An 18498-nucleotide genomic window follows, 5' to 3' on the forward strand; every position below is an offset into this window, starting at 1 on the left:
CCTGCCATTACCTTTCAGTAGAGTTGATTCACAGATTTAATCCAGTGTTTAAGCTTCAGCTGAAAAATACAAACTAGTAAAGGAAGAACTTGTTCCTTTCTCTTTGCTATTTGAGATGCAGACAGGACATGAAACCCCCCACAACTATGATTTGCTTGCAGCCAGTTTACCATACTATAATAGCTTGGAAGAATGCTTATGATTTCCTGCATGGGGAGAGGAAGAAAGGAAAATCAGAATGCTACGTAGGGGCTTCTGACACTTTCAAGAAATAAACCCTTTTCAAATCAGCATCCTTCAGTACTAGCAGTAGCTGTTGAGAGGAGGGAAAATCCACACTGTAAGAAATTCAAACAGGCCTGGGGGTTTCACTATGAGAGAAACTTCTCCTTTGACAAGTAAAAAGGAACACTGTTATTTTCACTGTGACAGAGTGTGTCACGCTGTGTACATAACTAAACAGACCACACTTGGTTCCATAACCAAAAAGACGGAAGGCGGAGGCAGGGGAGCACATGTAAAAACAGAATCCTGCTCATTAAGGCTTTTGAGGTTACATCTGCATTGCTTCCTCTGGGACAGGAACTGGAATTTTTCAAGGCAAAAAAGGTTAAGACTCTGTCAAAAGGGAAATTAGTAATCGTCTGTTTATTTCAAGGCGCTGATAAACCTTGGCTCCTTTCCCAGGACTGTGAGAAATATCTGTAAAATCTCATCAGGTTTCTGTTTCTCCTAAAAGCCCTGTGGAGCCATAAACACCACTTTTATGGGATTTTCTCTGACCTTCTGCCCAGTCAGAAACGTGTTTTCTCTCAGAGTTTTCAGGACAACTTTCAAAAGGAAGCGTGGGAAATACGGGACTGAACAGGCCCAGGTGGAGGGCAGCGCCCCCCACCCCCACCCCAAATTTCTACAGGCCAAACCTTCTCGTAAGTGCGTAACAGGGCACAGCTCCGCCACTCAGCCGGGCCTCCAGAGGCTCCCTCCCATTCCGCTTGTCACCAGAGAAAATCAGCCCCTTCTGCATAGTAAGACTGGGTCTCCAGTGACGCCTAACTGACCCCCAACACCTCCTTTCTCTTGTCCAAAAGGCCTCTGACCCAGTGACCGCAGCTCTCGGACGAAGGGCCCTCCTAGGCCTCGCCTGGCGGCCTCCGCCCCAGCGACCAGGCCCTTCCAAGGCCATCGTTCCCTCCGGCCTCAAACTAAGCCTGGTGTGGAAACTGCAAAATAGGCCCCGCTCCTGAGGGATCCCCGAGGGCGCAACTACTACCTTCTCCCCCAAAGACGTGCTTCTCCCGGCAGGATTAGCGCAGGCAGCAGGGACACTAGCAGCGGCACAAGTGCGGCGTGAGGTGGGCAAGTTAAGGCTGTAGCTTCCCCACTGAAGGTTCTGGAAGCTGGCTGGCAGGGCATGCGCAGTGCGCCCACCTCAGCTCCCAGGGAGGTCACCTGATCTGCCCCCTCGAGGAGCCAGGCCGCTCTTCACAGGCTCAGTGCTGTGCCAGGCTGGGAGTCTGTTCGCTGGTTTCTTCTCTCACTCCTGTACGCCTATCCACTGAGCACCTACTGTGTGCCAGGCTCAGGTATGGACGCTCACACGCCTTCCTTCTTGTGGCAGAAAGAGATGTTAATCATAAGATTACAGCTAAACTTAATTAACATTGCCTTCAATGTGAGCTGAATGAGAACAGGAGGGAGGTGCCATGAGAGCAGATGGTGGGAGACCTGACCAAGTCTGGGGATCAGAGAAGACTTCCCATGGGAAATAAATGCCAGTCTGGATAGCTAAGATGGGTAAGATTACCAGGCAGTAGGGTAGGGAGACGGAGCAGGCACAGCATTCCATGCAGGGAAACAGCATGAGCGAAAACAGTAAGATGAAAGGAGCATTGTCCCTTTGAGGAACTGAAGAAAGGAAATGTGATGGAGCACAGTTATGCAAGAAAGGGCTGGAGCAGTGAGCAGGGGCAGACCGTGGTGGGCCTTAGTCTTTATCCTAAGAAGTTTCCATCTTCCTTTCTTTGCGAGAAAGAATGGTTACTAGTTCTGTGGTGCTTTGCAGTTGATCATGCATTTTTGCCATTAATTTTAACAACCTGTGAGGTCAGTAATAGTTTTCTCAGCTGAGGGAACTGAGGCTTAAAGAAATTAAGTATTTTGCAAGGCCATTAAGTAGCAAAGCTGGACCTGAACCCATCTCCACCCTATGCATGGTCACAGTCATTACCAAAATTAAGCACAACCAAATGAATAAGCTGTATCACCAGTTTTCTTCAAAGATTTCTGTAATGGTCGTATTTCAGCATTAATCATCCATCTAGAAACCAGTCCAAAAATGTGTACCATATAACAGAAAATGCTAATAATACCTGTTTCCCCCTTACTCTATGGCATGCACTCTCAGTTGGGAGTGGCGGGGGGGTAGGGAGTGTTGCCCTCAAGGGGATAAAAATTGGTTTTTAGGTGGGCTAAAAAAAATCTTAGGTATTACAATGATTAGTGGCACACCAAAGTTCAACCCTACCCAATAAAATCTTATTTCTTAATATAGTCATACATGGCTTAACGACTGGGATACATTCTGAGAAATGCATTATTAGGTGGTTTTGTCATGCAAACAGAGTACACTTACCCAAACCTAGATGGTATGACCAACTATATACCTAGGCTACCTCAGAGATATTGCAAGTTTGGTTTCAGACTATCAACAATCAAGCAATAATCGCAATTAAGCAAGTCACAGTCTTTTTGCTGGTGAGGGTCTTGCTTTCAGTTTGTAAAAAAAAAAATGCAACACCTGTGAAGCACAATAAAGCAAAGTGCAATAGAAGGAGGTATGCCTGTATGTCATATGGCCTATTGCTTCTAGGCTACAAACCTGTACAGCATGTTACTGTACTGAGTACTGTGGGCAATTGTAACACAATGGTATTTCTGTATCTAACCATAGTAAAGGTACAGTAAAAATACAATATAAAAAATAAAAAATAGTACACTGGTGTAGGGCACTTGCCCTGAATGGAAGTTGTTCTGGGTGAGTCAGTGAGTGAGTACTGAGTGAATGTGAAGGCTAGGATATTACTGTTCAGTACTGTAGACTTTATAAACACTGTGTACTTAGGCTACACTAAATTTATAAAAAAAAATTTCTTTCTTCAATAATAAATTAACCTTAACTTATTAACATTTTTACTTTATAAACCTTTTAATTTTTTAACTTTTCGACTCTTATAGTAAAACATAGCTTAAAACACAAATACATTGTACAGCTGTACAGAAAGTATTTTCTTTATATCCTTATTCTATAAGCTTTTTCTATTAAAATTTTTTTTCTTATTTTTCAATTTTTTTGTTAAAAACTAAAACACAAAAATACACATTAGTCTAGGCCTACACAGGGTCAGGATTATCAATATCACTGTCTTCCACCTCCACATCTTGCCCCACTGGAAGGTACTCAAGGGCAATAACACGCATAGAGTTACCATCTATGATAACAAAACCCTTTTCTGGAATACCTCCTGAAGTACCTGCCAGAGCCTCTTCTTGAGGAGGCGTCACTCTTTTCAGAAATATGTCTATAGTGGTATGCTTAGTTTGTTTCTTTTCTCATCATAGATTTGTTTGTAGGCAGATAATGTCAATGAAAAGAAGACATGTAACTCTGTACCTCTTGTCAATGAAAAGAAGACACGTACCTCTGTAGATTTAAGAAAAGAGTTTTTTATTTGGGCCCATCTGAGGATGTGCCTGAGAGCAGAGTTCCACGAAGCCTTTAAACAGTGCTCCAACTTTAGCAAATTGAGGGGATGCTTATATAGGCAGGAGGACAAAGACAAATGCAGCCATGCATCAGGAGTTTTAGTTACATACATTCAAGGGTTAACAGTTTGACATCAGGTGAAGAGAATATACAGATAAGGTAGGTTGTCAAGCACCTAGAGTCAGTAGTCATGGGGAGGAGTCTGGAAGCAATTATTTCTATAATCTTATCAGGATGTAGAAAGAACAGGCACTGCCTTCTATAATTATTTATCTTTTAATTGGAACTGTAGGAAAGTATATGTGGCTAGCCTCTCAGAAGGCCTTCGTTGGGAATTTACTGTATTCCCTTGGTTACTGATGAAGTTGGAGCAGCAGCTTAGACACCCTTTCCTTTCTCACTCTCTGCAAAAGCTTCCGCTAAACCGTTCACTGTGAATTTTTTTGAGGTTTCTTCATCAGTTTCCTTTTCTCTTGCCTCTTCTTCAGCTATGCATTCCTGTTCCAGTCCCAACAACTCCTCATTAGGCATTTCCTCAGGAACCACCTCTAGGAGTTCCTTAATGTCATCTCATCCACTCCAAGGGTAAAGTTGTATGCCATCTTACCCACAGTCTTGTTGATTTTTGTAACCTTTACACTGCAATGTTACAATGGCTACAACATCCCGAGGTTATAGGAATTTTTCAGCTCCATTATAATCTTATGGGACACCATTGTATACGCGGTCTGTCGTTGACCAAAACATTGTTTATGCAGCACATGACTGTATTTAATTTTTTTCTTTAGGGAGCAATTTAATTTCATTTAGATTTAAGTTAATTTAAATTTAATTTATCTCAAGAGAGGCACTAATGAAAACTGAAAAAAGAGTTGAGAAACATTTTTCTACAGTAATGAAACCTCCAAATTTTAGTGGATCAACCAGAGCAAAGGTCACATTATTTAACTTTCCCTGTTGCTAGATGTGGTCATGTGAATAAGTTCTGGCTCATGAGAAGTGATGGAAAGTGCTGGGTGCAATTTCCAGCATGGGTCTAAAACTGAAGGCCATGCCCTTTTCTGCCTTCCCACTACCCTGTAGTTGGAAAGAAGACATGGTTGCAAGTCCCCTTGGGCCATGTGCATGAGGGTAGCAACCTAGAGATGGCAGTAAAGCAACAAAATAGGAGGAGCTTGGGATACTTCATCAAGCAGAACCACCAAACACACTCAAATCCACTTGCTTTTGTCAGAGAGAAATACACTTCTATCTTAACCAGCCATTATTAATTTGGGTCTCCATTGCATGCCACTAATTTCTCTGTTTCATTTAATTATTGTGGTAAAAAGCATGTAACATCAAATTTACCTTCTTAATCATTTCTCAGTGTACAGTTCAGTAGTCTTAAGTATATTCACATTGTTGTACAACAGCAGTCTAGATCTTTTTCGTCTTGCAACATAAACTCTATACCGACTAAAGACTAATTTTGCCTCACCCTTTCCTCAGCCCTTGGCAACTCAATTTTCTATTTTTAAGATTGACTTTATCAGATATTTGTCCTTTTGTGACTGGCTTATTTCACTTAGCATAATCTTCTTGAGGTTTATCCACGTTGTAGCATAGGACAGGATTTCCTTTTCTAAGGCTGCATAACATTCCATTGCATGTATATACCACATTTTCTTTATCCATTCATCTGTCAGTGGACATTTGGGTCACTTTGCCTTTGTGAATAAAGCTGTTCTGAATAATGCTGCCATGAACATGAGTGTACAGATGTCTCTTTGAGATCCTTCTTTGAATATTTTTGGACATATTCCAGAATTGGGGCTGCTGGGTCAAAGGATTGTTCTATTTTTAATGTTTTGAGGAGCCTCCATATTTTTTTCCATAATGGTTGCACTATTTTACATTCCCACCAATAGTGCACAAGGGTTCCAATTTCTTCACATCCTCGTCAACACTTGTTATTTTCTGTTTTTTGATAGTGGCATCCCCATGAGTATGAGGTGATATCTCATTGTGGTTTTGATTTGCATTTCCCTAATGTTAGTGATGTTGAGCATCTTTTCATATGCTTATTGTCCATTTGTATATCTTCTTTAGAGAAATGTCTAGTCAACCAGGTTATTTGGTGATTGTTGTATTATAGAAGTTCTTTATATATTTTGGATATTAACTCCTTATCAGATATATGATTTGCAATTATCTCCCATTCGGTAGATGTTTTCACTCTGTTGATTTTATTATGCATAGAAGTTTTTAAATTTGGTGTAGTTCCATTTGTCTATTTTCAGCTGATCCCTTATTCTAATTAATCTGACTACTAAAAAAACAATCAACTGTAGCAGGAATGACATAAAAAACTAAATAAGCTTACCGCAGTAAAAAATGACCTGGTCCTGAAGGAAGTTAAGATTCTTTTTTTATTTAACCTAGATTAAGAAAAGATAAATCTAGCCATGTAAATGGTAAGGAAATTTGAAAAGTGTATTACTTATCTGGACTTTAATATTTCCCATTTGGGAACCACATCTCCAAACCTTGTTGTATGATATTATTATATTCATTATATAACCTATTCTTCACCCAGATGAGCAACTGTGAGTATGCTAAGGGCTGCCAGTGATACTTGTTTGGCACCCCTTACTATAAACCACCCATTTATGAGAAATGGCAATAAAGCACGCAGAAATTCTGTTGGATCTGAGAGTAGGGTTTCCCCCAACACAATTAAGGTTGTGTTCAGTTTAGCTAGGTTAGCTAAGGACACCAGCCAATCAGAGTTTAGGAGGGAAATGGATTTCCTAAACAAATATGATTCCCCCAAGCATGTTCGCTAAAAAATTTCTGATGGCTTGAAATCCAGTAAAGGAGTGACTTAGTAGAACTTCATTCTATCACTATGAGGAAAGGTGGTGTTCCATTCCTTTTGGTTATCATCTTCCTGACTCTGATTGGAGTTCAAGGTAAGGGGTTCTGAGTTATATTAGGTTAGTTAAGTCAGAGATGTGAATTGCTGCAAAAGCCTCTTGACTTGCCCAATAAATGTGACTGTTTTGTATGCATCAGAAAGTGATATGTCACTCATAAAAGCTTCTCAGTGATGTAGTAGATTATCCAAAGTTCATATCAGACCTGCCATGTCAAACACAAGTCTTCTCAGTCTTGGTGTGTGAATTCCTGGCATGTTGTAAATGTCCAATAAATGTTTATTGAACTGGGTGATAATGAGAGGAAAGACTCTGTCTCCTAAGTTCTTTTTGTCACCCTGATATTGTTTCTTGATAAGTATGCCTGTGGTTAACCAATTAAAGATCCAATAATCAGAGAAATTGTCACTAGTCTGTTTACTAACTACCTTTGTTACCTTGAACAAATTAGTGAACTTTTCTAGACTTCAGTTTCCTTAGCTGTAAAATGGGAATTCTGCAGTTATACTTTTTTCTACCTACCACACGATATGTGGCATTTAGTAAGCATTTAGTAAGTATGTGTTGAATGAATAAAAGAATTAAGGAGTGAAGATAGTGTATTTCAAAGAGTTGCCAAAAGTTTAAAGCACTACTGAAAAGAGGCAATGGGGAGGATGCAGATGGTGGTGGTAAGTGGTTATTATTCGTAGAACTTTCTGTCCAAACTAATACCAACTCCATTCTACTAAGGTCAGATAAAAAATGGCTTTGAGAATTGCTTAGGAAACTGTAGTCCACATAGCACACATTAATTAGGTATCTATGTGTCTGACTTGCTAGATAGACATTTTTAAATATTGTGAAAATCTCTTTTCCTAAGGTTGTATGATATGGACTCAAACCTTGCCCCTGACCCCCTAGAAAGCTAAATGACTGTTCTTTACTTCTCTGAACTTTAGCTTCTCCATCTATAAAATGGAGATAATGCCTACTTCAAAAGTTTGTGGTAATTATTAACAGACACTCTGTAAAGCATAGTAATAACCATGACTAAGGCAAACATATCATTTTGATGGATCAACTAAATTGAGACATTGCCCTAAAATGACGTGTGCTACCCCCTCTCTTTCCTTCAGGAGCCCCAATAATGAGGAATGGACGCTGTTCCTGCATCAAAACCAACAAAAGGAAGATCTACTTAAAATCCTTAAAGGACCTTAAACAGTTTGCCCCAAGCCCCGTCTTGTGAGAAAATTGAAGTCATGTAAGTAAAATCTCATCCAATATGCATGTACCATATTGGCAGAAACATTAAATTTAGTGTGACTATTACCCTTGGAACACTTGCCCATACATGCACTTAAAATTCATTGTTGTTCCTCTGTACATCGGGTCTACTTCTTTCTTTTCTTTAGAAAAAAAGGCATTTCTGGTAGGGATTAGGAACCAATGATGATATATCACCAAAGTAATACATGTCCATTATAGAAAATGTTTAATGCAGATAACCCAAAAGAAGAAAATAAAATTATTTATAATCCCACCATCCAGTGACAAATACTGTTAACCCCTTGGTGTATAAATTCTTCCACATCTCCCTCATTTGCATGTGTACGTATATAGACACAGATACATACATTTATACATGCAATATATGTACATAAAAATAAAACCATACACTACATACTGTTTTGTCATCTGCTTTTCATTAACACTATATCATGCACATTTCCTCACATCAGTAAATCTTCTGTAATATCATATTTTCTAATTATTTTTCCATTTTTAATTGCCATCTATAGATGTACAGTAATATATATGACCAATGCCTAAATGTAGGGTATTTTCAATTTTTTGCTATTTAAATCAAACTGGTATTATGGCAATATTGTGTCTTTTTGGAGGGGCTATACTGGGGGAACAATGTGTTTCTCCAGGGCCCATCAGCTCCAAGTCGTCCCTCAATCTAGTCGTGGAGGGCGCAGCTCAGCTCCAAGTCCAGTTGCCATTTTCAATCTTTAGTTGCTGGGGGCACAGCCCACCATCCCATGGTGGAATTGAACCGGCAACCTTTTTGTTGAGAGCTTGCACACTAACCAACTGAGCCATCCGGCCGCCCCTAGGGAAGCTCAGCAGCAGCTCGTTGTCTTTAATCTAGTTGTGGAGGGCGCAGCTCAATGGCCCATGTGGGAATCAAACCGGCAACCCTGTTGTTCAGAGCTCGTGCTCTAACCAACTGAGCCATCCGGCCACCCTGGCAATATTGTGTCTTTAATTCTTTCCTTTTCCTTTCTAGAGATTAGAATTGCTGGGTTTTAGGATATGCACATTTTAAATCTTTTAAAAAAATTTTTTCCAGCTGTATGAAGTATAATTGACAAATAACATTGTGTAAGTTTAAGGTATACAACATGATGAGTTGATATACATATAGATATATTGTGAAATGATTACCACACATCCATCACCTCACATAGTTACCTTTTTTTTGGCGGGAGAAGAGTGGGTAAAAACTTTTAAGATCTACTCTTCTAGCAAATTTCAAGTATATTATACAGTATTAGTAACTATAATCACCATACTATACATTATATCCACAGAACTTATTTCTCTTATAACTGAAATTTGTACATTCTTTGACCAACATTTCCTATTTCCCTCTGCCCCCAGCCCTTAGTAACCACCAATCTAGTCTCTCTGTCTATTAATGCAGTTTTTTTTAAGGTTCTATATATAAGTGAGATCGTGTAGTATTTATCTTTGTCTGACTTCTTTCACTTAGCATAATGCCCTCAGCATTCATCCATGTTATCATAAATAGCAAGATTTCCTTTTTCTTATGTCTGACTAATATTGCATTTTATATATATATATATATATATATATATATATATATATATATATATATATATATATTCCTATATAGATATCTATCTATAGATAGATATCTATATATCTATATACCTATATACCTAGATAGATAGATAAACAGACAGACAGACAGACGGACAGACAGATAGATAGATATCACCGTTTCTTCATCCATTCATCTGTCAATGAATACTTAGGGTGTTTCATGTCTTGGCTATTGTGAATAATTCCACAATGAACAGCCCCATGATATCTCTTTCACTATCTGAAAGAGATATCATTCAGATATCTCTTTCAGATAGTGATTTCATTTCCTTTGGATATATACTCAGAAGTGGGATTGCTGGATCATATGGTAATTTTAATTTCTTGAGGAACCTCCTTGCAGTTATCCATAATTGCTGTATCAAATTATATTTCCACCGACGGTGCACAAGGGTTCCCTTTTCTCCACATTTTTGTCAACACTATCACTTGTCTTTTTTCCCCCAAAACTATTTACTTATCCAGAAAAACAAGCAAATTTTATGGTTTAATTTTTTTTTGCTTTAGTAATCTCAGTTAGCCTTTATTTTTAAGATTTTTATTAAAATATAGCTTACATACATTATATAGTTTCAGGTGTATATCACAGTTATTCAAATATTTATATACCTATAGAAGTGATCACCATGATAAGCCCAGCAACCATCTGTCACCGTACCATGATATCACAATATTATTGGTTATATTCCTTATGCTGTACATTACATCCCATGACTTATTTGTTTTACACCTGGAAATTTGAACCTCTTATTCCCCTTCATCTTTTTCCCCACTTTAAAATTTTTCAATTACATTTGACATTCAATATTATGTTATATTAATTTCAGATGTATAGCATAGTGGTTACACATTTATATAATTTAAGAAGTGATCCCCCTGACTAGTCCAGTACCCACCTGGCACTATAGATAGTTATTACCATGTCATTGACTATATTCTCTATACTTTACTTTACATCCTGATGATTATTTTGTAACTACCAACTTGTACTTCTTAATCACTTCACCTTTTTCACCCTGCCCCCAACCCTTCCCATCTATCACCCCAATAAATCTAGTACCCATCTGATACCATAGTTATTACAATATTATTTACTATATTCCTTATGCTATACTATACACCCATGACTACTTTGTAACAACCAATTTATATTTCTTAATCCTTCCCCACTTTTCCCCCACCTCCCAACCCCTCTCCCATCTGGCAACCATCATAATGTTCTCTGTATCTATGAGTTTGTTTCTGTTTTGTTTGTTTATTTTGTTCTTTGGATTCCTCATATAAGCTAAATCACATTGCATCTGTCTTTCTCTGTCTGACATATTCTACTCAGTACTGTACCCTCCAGGTCCATCCATGCTGCCACAGATGGGAAGAACTTATTCTCTTCCATGGCTGAGCAATATTCCATAGTATATGTGTACCACTTCCTCTTTATCCACTCATCCATGCCTCCACATCTAGGCCATTGTAAATAGTGCTGCAATGAACATATGGATGCACACATCACCTCAAAGTAGCATTTTGGGTTTCTTCAGATAAATACCCTGAAGGGGGATTACTGAATCCTTCTTTGTCTCTTGTTATAACCTTTGTTTTTTGTTTTGTTTTTTAAAGATTTTATTGGGGAACAGTGTGTACTTCCAGGACTTTTTTCCAAGTCAAGTTGTTGTCCTTTCAATCTTAGTTGTGGAGGGTGCTGTTCAGCTCTAGGTCCAGTTGCCATTACTAGTTGCAGGGGGCGCAGCCCACCATCCCTTCCAGGAGTTGTACCGGCAACCTTGTGGTTGAGAGGACACGCTCCAACCAACTGAGCCATTCTGGAGCTCAGCGGCAGCTCAGCTCAAGGTGCTGTGTTACATCTTAGTTGCAGGGGGTGGAGCCCACCATCCCTTGCGGGAACTCGCAGTCTTGTGGTTGAGAGCCTACTGGCCCATGTGGGAATCGAACTGGCAGCCTTCGGAGTTAGGAGCATGGAGCTCTAACCACCTGAGCCACCAGGCTGGCCCCTAACCTTTGTTTTAAAGTCTATTTTGTCTGGTATAAGTCTTGCTATCTATAAAGTTAAGCTTTTTTTTTCTTCACTTCCATTTTCATGAAATATCTTTTTCCATCTCTTTGCTTTCAATCTGTGTGTGTCTTTCAATCTAAAGTGAGTCTCTTATAGACAGTATTTGTAAGGGTCTTATTTTATTATCCATTCAGCCACCCTATCTTTTGATTGGAGCATTTAATCCACTTACATTTAAAGTAACTGTTGATAAATGTGTAGTTATTGCCATTTTATTATTTATATTTTTGATTTTTTTTCCTAATGTCCCTCTAACATTCCTTGTAATACTGGTTTGGTGGTGATGAACTCCTTTAGCTTTTTCTTGTGTGGGGAACTCTTTATTTGTTGATTCTAAATGATCAACAGATCATTGCTGGGTAGAGTGATCTTGGTTGTAGGTCCTAGCTTTTCATCACTTTGAATATTTTTTGCAACTCACTTCTGTCTTTCAAAGTTTCTCTTGAGAAATCATCTGACAGCCTTATGGAAGCGCCCTTGTAGGTGACTAACTACTTTGCTCTTGCTGCTTTTAAGATTCTTTCTTTGTCTTTAACCTTTGGCATTTTAATTATGCTGTATCTTGGTGTGGGCCTCTTTGGGTCCATCTTGTTTAGGACTCTCTGTGCTTGCCAGGTTTCTGTGTTTATATCCTTTGCAAAGTTAGGGAACTTTTCTATCATTATTTCTTCAACTAGGTTTTCAATTTCCTGATCTCTCTTGTTCTGGTACCCCTATGAATGTTAGTATGTTTGATGTTGTCCCAGAAGCCCCTTAAACTATTCTCATTTGACGGGATTTTTTTTTTTTACCTCTTTTGGTTGGGTGTTTTCTGCTACCTTATCTTCTAAATCACTGATTTTTTTAAATTTTATTTTTTAATAAATCACTGATTTGATCCTCTGCATCATCTAATCTACTGTTGATTCCCTGTAATATATTCATTTCCATTATTGTATTTTTTATTTCTGATTGGTTCTTTTTTTATGTTTTCTATCTCCACTTTTATGTTTCCTGTATCTTTGTTGAAGTTCTCCCTGAGATCATTGAGCATCCTTATAACTAATGTTTTGAACTCTGCATCTGGTAGATTGCTTGTCTCCATTTTATTTAGTTCTTTTTTCTGGAGCTTTATTCTGTTCTTTCATTTGGGATATGTCTGCCTCCCCATTTTGGCTGTCTCCCTGTGTTTGTTTCCATGTATTAGGTAGAGTTGCTATGTCTCCCAGTCTTAGTAGAGTAGCCTTAGTAGTGAGTGACCTGTGGGGCCCAGTGGTGCAGTTTCCCTGGTCACCAGAGCTGGGTGTTCCAGGTGTGTCCCTTGGGTGGGTTGTATGTGCCCTCCTGTTGTAGTTGAGCCTTGGTTGCTGTTTGCACATCAATGGGAGAGACTGACTCTCAAGCTCATTTGTTGTAAGGACTGGGCGTGACTATAATGGAGGAACTGTTCTGTAGAGGCTGACCCTATGGAACAGGATTTGCTTTAGCAGGGCTCTGGTGCCTGCCCAGTCTCCTCTTTGGGTGTGCTGTCCTTCGAGGTGGCCCAGTGATGTTCTAGCTCAGTCCAAAGCTGGCCATGGGCATGGCTGCCCCAGAGTCTCCTGGAAGGGGCTCTGACACCGGCCAAGTTTAGCTGTAGCCTGTGCCCTACCGTGAGCCGCCTGGCATGAGCCACAAACAAATCCTCAGATGACCACCGCTCGCGTTGGGCTTGCAGGTGACTCAAGAGGCCAAGGCATGAACTGAGGCCAGCTGCCACTAGTACTGGACTTGGGGCTCCTCAGCAAGAGGTAAGGGACATGTCAAAGCCAGATGCAGCCTGTTTGGGTTTTGTGAACCTTTGAGAGATTTTAGGAAAGTCCAAAATAGCCAAGACGGGCTATTTGTTCGAAAAAGCCAGTGGAAACGACTAGAGTGCCTAAAAGTTGGGTGGAGCAGGGTCTCAGGAAATCACTAGGACAGGGTGGATAAAGGGTGTTAGCTAGGTTAATGGAGACTTAGTTATTATGGTCTCCTGCATCTGCACACTGGGAGTGGGGATGGCTCAACAAAGAAACAATGGATTCTGCCAGCACTTCTGTCTGGGAAAAACCTGCTCCTCTAGCCCTTGTTCTGAAGGCAGACAATTTAGTTCCTTCCCAGATGTGCCTGGCATTTTTCGAGCTGCTGCCCCAGTGCTGGAGCTCAAAGCAAGTGAGTCTGTCAGCAAGTGAATCCATGCATGGGCCCTTTAAGAAGGACGCTTAGGACTCCAGTCACCCTCTGTCTCACCCAGCCACAAATCTCTGCTGGTTTTCACAGCTAGAAGTTATGGGTACTTCTCTCCCTGGCACTGAGACCCTGGGCTGAGGAGCCCGGTGTGGGGCTGGGATCCCTCACTGCTCCAGAGGGGGAACCTCCACAGCCAAAATATCCCTTCTTCTGTATGTTCTTAGTTATAGGACTTTGGTTCAGGTAGACTTCAGGCAATTCTTGATGATGGGTTTTCTGTGGTTATTTTGACGTGGTCGTGAGACGAGGCAGGCACAGCATTACCTACTCCACCATCTTGACCAGAAATATCCTAATTTTAGTTTTCTGAAACTGAAATCAAGGATGATATGTAGAATGGTTACTTTTAGTCTCAGATTACACAGAAGAATTAAAGAAAACAAATCTTTAAATTATTCCTGGAGAGTTTGCTGTAAGTAATTTTAAAAATTCAACCAGTCTGTTAATCTTGTCTTAGGGTAACATTGTATTGTATTTTAAGTAATGTCATCAGAAAGCGTAGCAAAATTACTAATTATTATTGTTTTTGCAAAAAAAAAACGTAGGTATTTGTATTTTACTTTTTCAGTTAAACATAAATAGTGATTTTCAGCACAACAGAAGCAATATCATCTTCAGATATAAATTTCTCCCATTGCATATACCTGTTGGATTTTTTAAATCTATGGTTATGTGCTATCCTAGAAATTTATCTAAGTCCCCTCACTCACTTAGAAAATGAAAAAGCAGGAAAAAGACTGGAAGTTGCAGATACTTATAGAGAGGACAAGTCAATTTTATTTGGGGAATTGAATTCTGGGGATAGGACGAAGCATTTCAATGATTAAAAGTAAAAAAAAAAATCTTGTTGCTATTTCCCTGGCAGTGTTACAATGAAGAATGGGGACCAAACATGTCCAAACCCAGATCCAACAGATGTGAAAGAACTGATTAAACAGTGGGAGAAACAGGTTGGTGAAAAGAAGGAACAAAATGTTCTTCCTCTTAGAAATTAACTTTAGAAGACAAAGAATCTATATAGTTCCTTTAAGGTACGTTTTTTCATTATATTATTGTGCTCCTATTTTGTTCCTATAATGATGTCATCACCTTGAGGTATAATTGCCTTCTTGCATAGAGTATCACTTGTCCATCTCCCCCACTAGAAATTGGGTTCCATGAGGGTAGGGAGCTTACCTTTCTTATTCAACACAATAAATATGTATTGAATTGAATGGTGACACTGAGGATAGAAAGGTAATAAGCTATAGTACCTCCTGGCTATAGCAAATATGCTAACAATTAATTATAGTACAATGTGATAAATATAAAATAAAAATATGTACAAGAATCTTGAAGATTATAGAGGGAGTCATTAACTTTGCCAGAGAGAGGTTTAGAGAGAAAGTGTTAAGGAAGAGTTTCACATCAGGTGACATTTGATTTGGATCATAAGTAATTCACCAGGAGGATAAGAACATCATGGAAAAAAAGAGTAGAATCATGAGAGATCTTGCTGTGTTCAGGGAGCCTCAACTAATGTGTCTGGAGTTTGTGTAAGGGGAGTGGAGGGAGGTTAAAAAGGTAGACCAGAATACTCTCAGAGAGTATTCTGAGACCCACGTGAGCAAACCCCAGCTTGTCAGCATGCTGATAAGCCAAGCAGTTTGGAAGTGAGCTGGACTTCAAGCTGCCCCGGCCATCAGCATGTGTATTTGAATGAGCCTACAGGCCTCACATACCATGTATCTGAGAGATCCATGTTGGTCATTTCTGGGGACCACCACTGGAGAGCACTAGTATGTATCTTATATGACATGCCAAGGAGTTATGTTTGAAAAAGGACACTAAATATGGAGTTGGGAGCTTGGCTCCCGGAGTCTGACAGACTAGTGGTTCTGCCACATGCTGGCTATGCAACTCTGAGCAAGTCAACCTCTCCAAGTCTGTCTCCCCACATGTAAAAAATTGATGATAATTGTACCAACCTCAGAAAGTTATAGTTGGGACAGGTGGGTCATAAACAAGGTTGGAGTGAGAGTAGTAATAAGCCAGGAGAATGGACAAAAGAAGACCAGTTAGAAGGCTGTTGCCTCCTCCTCAAAGTGAGTGAAGTACAGAGAATCAAAAGGAGCCTCTCTGAGAGTGAAGCAGCTTTAAATTGGTTTTGAGGATAAAGAAAGACTATGTTTGGAGAGTCCAAATATAATATAAGGGTGGAAAAAATAGTAAGATAAAGAAACTTGACTCTTTATTTCCCTCTCCTTGCAGATTAGCCAAAATAAAAGGCAAGAGAAAAGAATAAAATATCAAAAAAGCAGGAAAGTTCTAAAAGTTTAAAAGATCTCAACGTCCTCATCAAAAGAAGACAGCATAAGCAACCACTTTACCAACAAGTATTTTGAGTTTAAAATGTTCTTTTTAATTTTACTGAAATAATTCCAAAAAGGGATTGCATCGTAATCTATAAACTTGTTGATCTGACTAGAAAATTTAAAGCATCATTATGAAATCGTAATTAAAGCTAGAAAGTTGCTTTAAAAATCCAAATGTTAAGAATTGTTAGAGGCTATAGTTTGTCTTTTGTTCTTCCATCTACAACCAGCTGAATTTCATCATGCTTAAAAGCAGGATCTAATGCCCCCACAATCACATCCCACAAACAACAGCTGCCTGGGAGAGCAGCCCAAGGCTTCCCACACCACCCACTGCAGTCTCCAGAGAGTATTCTGAGGCCCACGTAAGCAAACCCCAGCTTCTCAGCAGGCTGATAATCCAAGCAGTTTGGAATCGAGCTGGACCTCATCAAGCTGCCCCGGCCATCAGCCTGTGCATTGGAATCAGCCTACAGGCCTCACATACAATGTATCTGAGAGACCATGCTGGTTGTTTCTGGGGACCACCACTGGAGAACACTAGCAGTTAGCTTTCGGAACCTTCTACAGCATGTGGTTTTTGAGCCATATGACTCGATCTTGCCTGCCCAGGCTGACCACTTTATTTCTTATTGTTCTCCTTTGTTTCAGTCAAGCCAGTTCCTCACCGACCTACCACAATTCAATGTCTGCCTCCTCTATTACGCAGCTCATGCTATCACTTGCCTGGGTCTACTCCTTTCTCACTTACTCCAACACCCTACAAGAATGCCTTCTTCTCCCCACTCATTTTCACTTGGTCCAGTCTTCAAGACTCAGTTCAGTCTTGCCTCTAAAATAAAACCTTCTGGACACTCAGATTATCTTAAAACTCCTATTCCACTTGTGTTGAATACCACACAGGTGAGCATTTCATTGTTTTCTAATTGTTTTTTTTTTGTGTGTGTTAGTTCTATCTCTAACAAGATTGTCAGCTCCCTGAGGGCAGGGGCTGAATCTGCCACGTGCCTAATATACTGTGGAACTATGTTTTGAATCATTTTTTAATTGCAGTTGTTACAGGTAAGAGGGCAACCAGACCATCTCCTCAGCAGCAGCTAGCTATTTATTGGCTACTTCATACTGAGTAACAACTGGTAACCTCTTTTTAGTCATTATCTTCAGGCCATTGTCCCTGCAGGGACCAAGGGTGATGCAACATTCTTATTATAACAGGATGTTAACTTGACCTCTCCAACAAATAAGAAGGAACTGTTTAAACATTTGTGGATATTCCGAACTGTTTTTATAAAATATACAGGATACCTAGAATCTTACAGTGGGAAGGGGCTTTAGAGATCAACCAGTGTCCCACCTTTCCCCACCCCATACAAAAATTCCTGACAAGCCTCACTTTTCTGTGATCTAACAAGAAAGCCATCAAGGACTCTTTTGAAAACTCATTTTGGATAAATATGAATGTCACTGTCAGTTAAACTTTTTTCAGGGATTGTAAAGTATTGTGATTATTGATTACCTCCCCAGGTCTCATGAAGAAAGAAGGTATTAAGAGACTAAGAGCTACAGGGAGCAGCAAATCCTGTTAGTGGAGCCATGGCTGGTTCCCACTTAGCCTCTGCAGAGCTTAGAAACTCTCTTAAAGAGGAGGTTCAGTGAATTGTAGGAGAGGATGTCTTTGGCCAAAATTTAAACATACCTACTTTCCAAAAATTTGTCACTCCTTACACTGACGATGATTTTCAGTGCTGCCCAGTGGAAATCTAATCATGAAACTCTTTAGCTCCTTCCATGTAACTTCCCTGAAAAATCTAAATGTTCCCTAATTTGAGAGTCTGTGACCCAGTAACCGTGCATCTCACAGGTAAAGTGGACAGTGTATAATAACCAGAAACCACATGTTTTGACTAAGTAGTTATGACATATATATACATGATAATCATATAGATAGATAGATAGATAGATAGATAGAGAGATAGATAGATACTAAGCAAATAATTAAGTTCAAAACTGTATTGGCATATATAACTTGTATTCTGAAGTATTTTCTTTGTTAAAAGACAATGGTGTCAATAAATGGACCTTTAATCAGAAAACAAATCTTGATTTTTTAAATGTCTTGAACATACATGTCAACTATTAAATGTTTAACACTAATTCTTACATGTCTTTCTTCATTTGCTTTCATTTCAGACAAGGAGTAATTGAGATAAAGACATGGAAACCCTTTAAAGGGCTCTTTGG

General features: G+C 39.4%; 2 protein-coding genes across 2 annotated transcripts in view; one reads left to right on the forward strand and one right to left on the reverse strand.

Annotated features, from left to right (window-relative positions):
* The window catches only part of ART3 (ADP-ribosyltransferase 3 (inactive)), a 107333-nt gene that overhangs the window by 82337 nt on the left and 6498 nt on the right, over positions 1-18498 (reverse strand). The window lies entirely within an intron of this gene.
* On the forward strand, positions 6136-17145 carry CXCL9 (C-X-C motif chemokine ligand 9). Its single transcript, XM_019719886.2, is given in 6 exon segments — positions 6136-6720; positions 7803-7903; positions 7905-7930; positions 14769-14853; positions 16154-16219; positions 16221-17145. Coding segments are annotated over 6 exon segments (381 nt in total). The 5' UTR covers positions 6136-6656; the 3' UTR covers positions 16260-17145.

Source organism: Rhinolophus sinicus, linkage group LG02 (genome assembly GCF_036562045.2).
Source record: "Rhinolophus sinicus isolate RSC01 linkage group LG02, ASM3656204v1, whole genome shotgun sequence".
In the NCBI taxonomy this organism is placed as follows: Eukaryota; Metazoa; Chordata; class Mammalia; order Chiroptera; family Rhinolophidae; genus Rhinolophus; species Rhinolophus sinicus.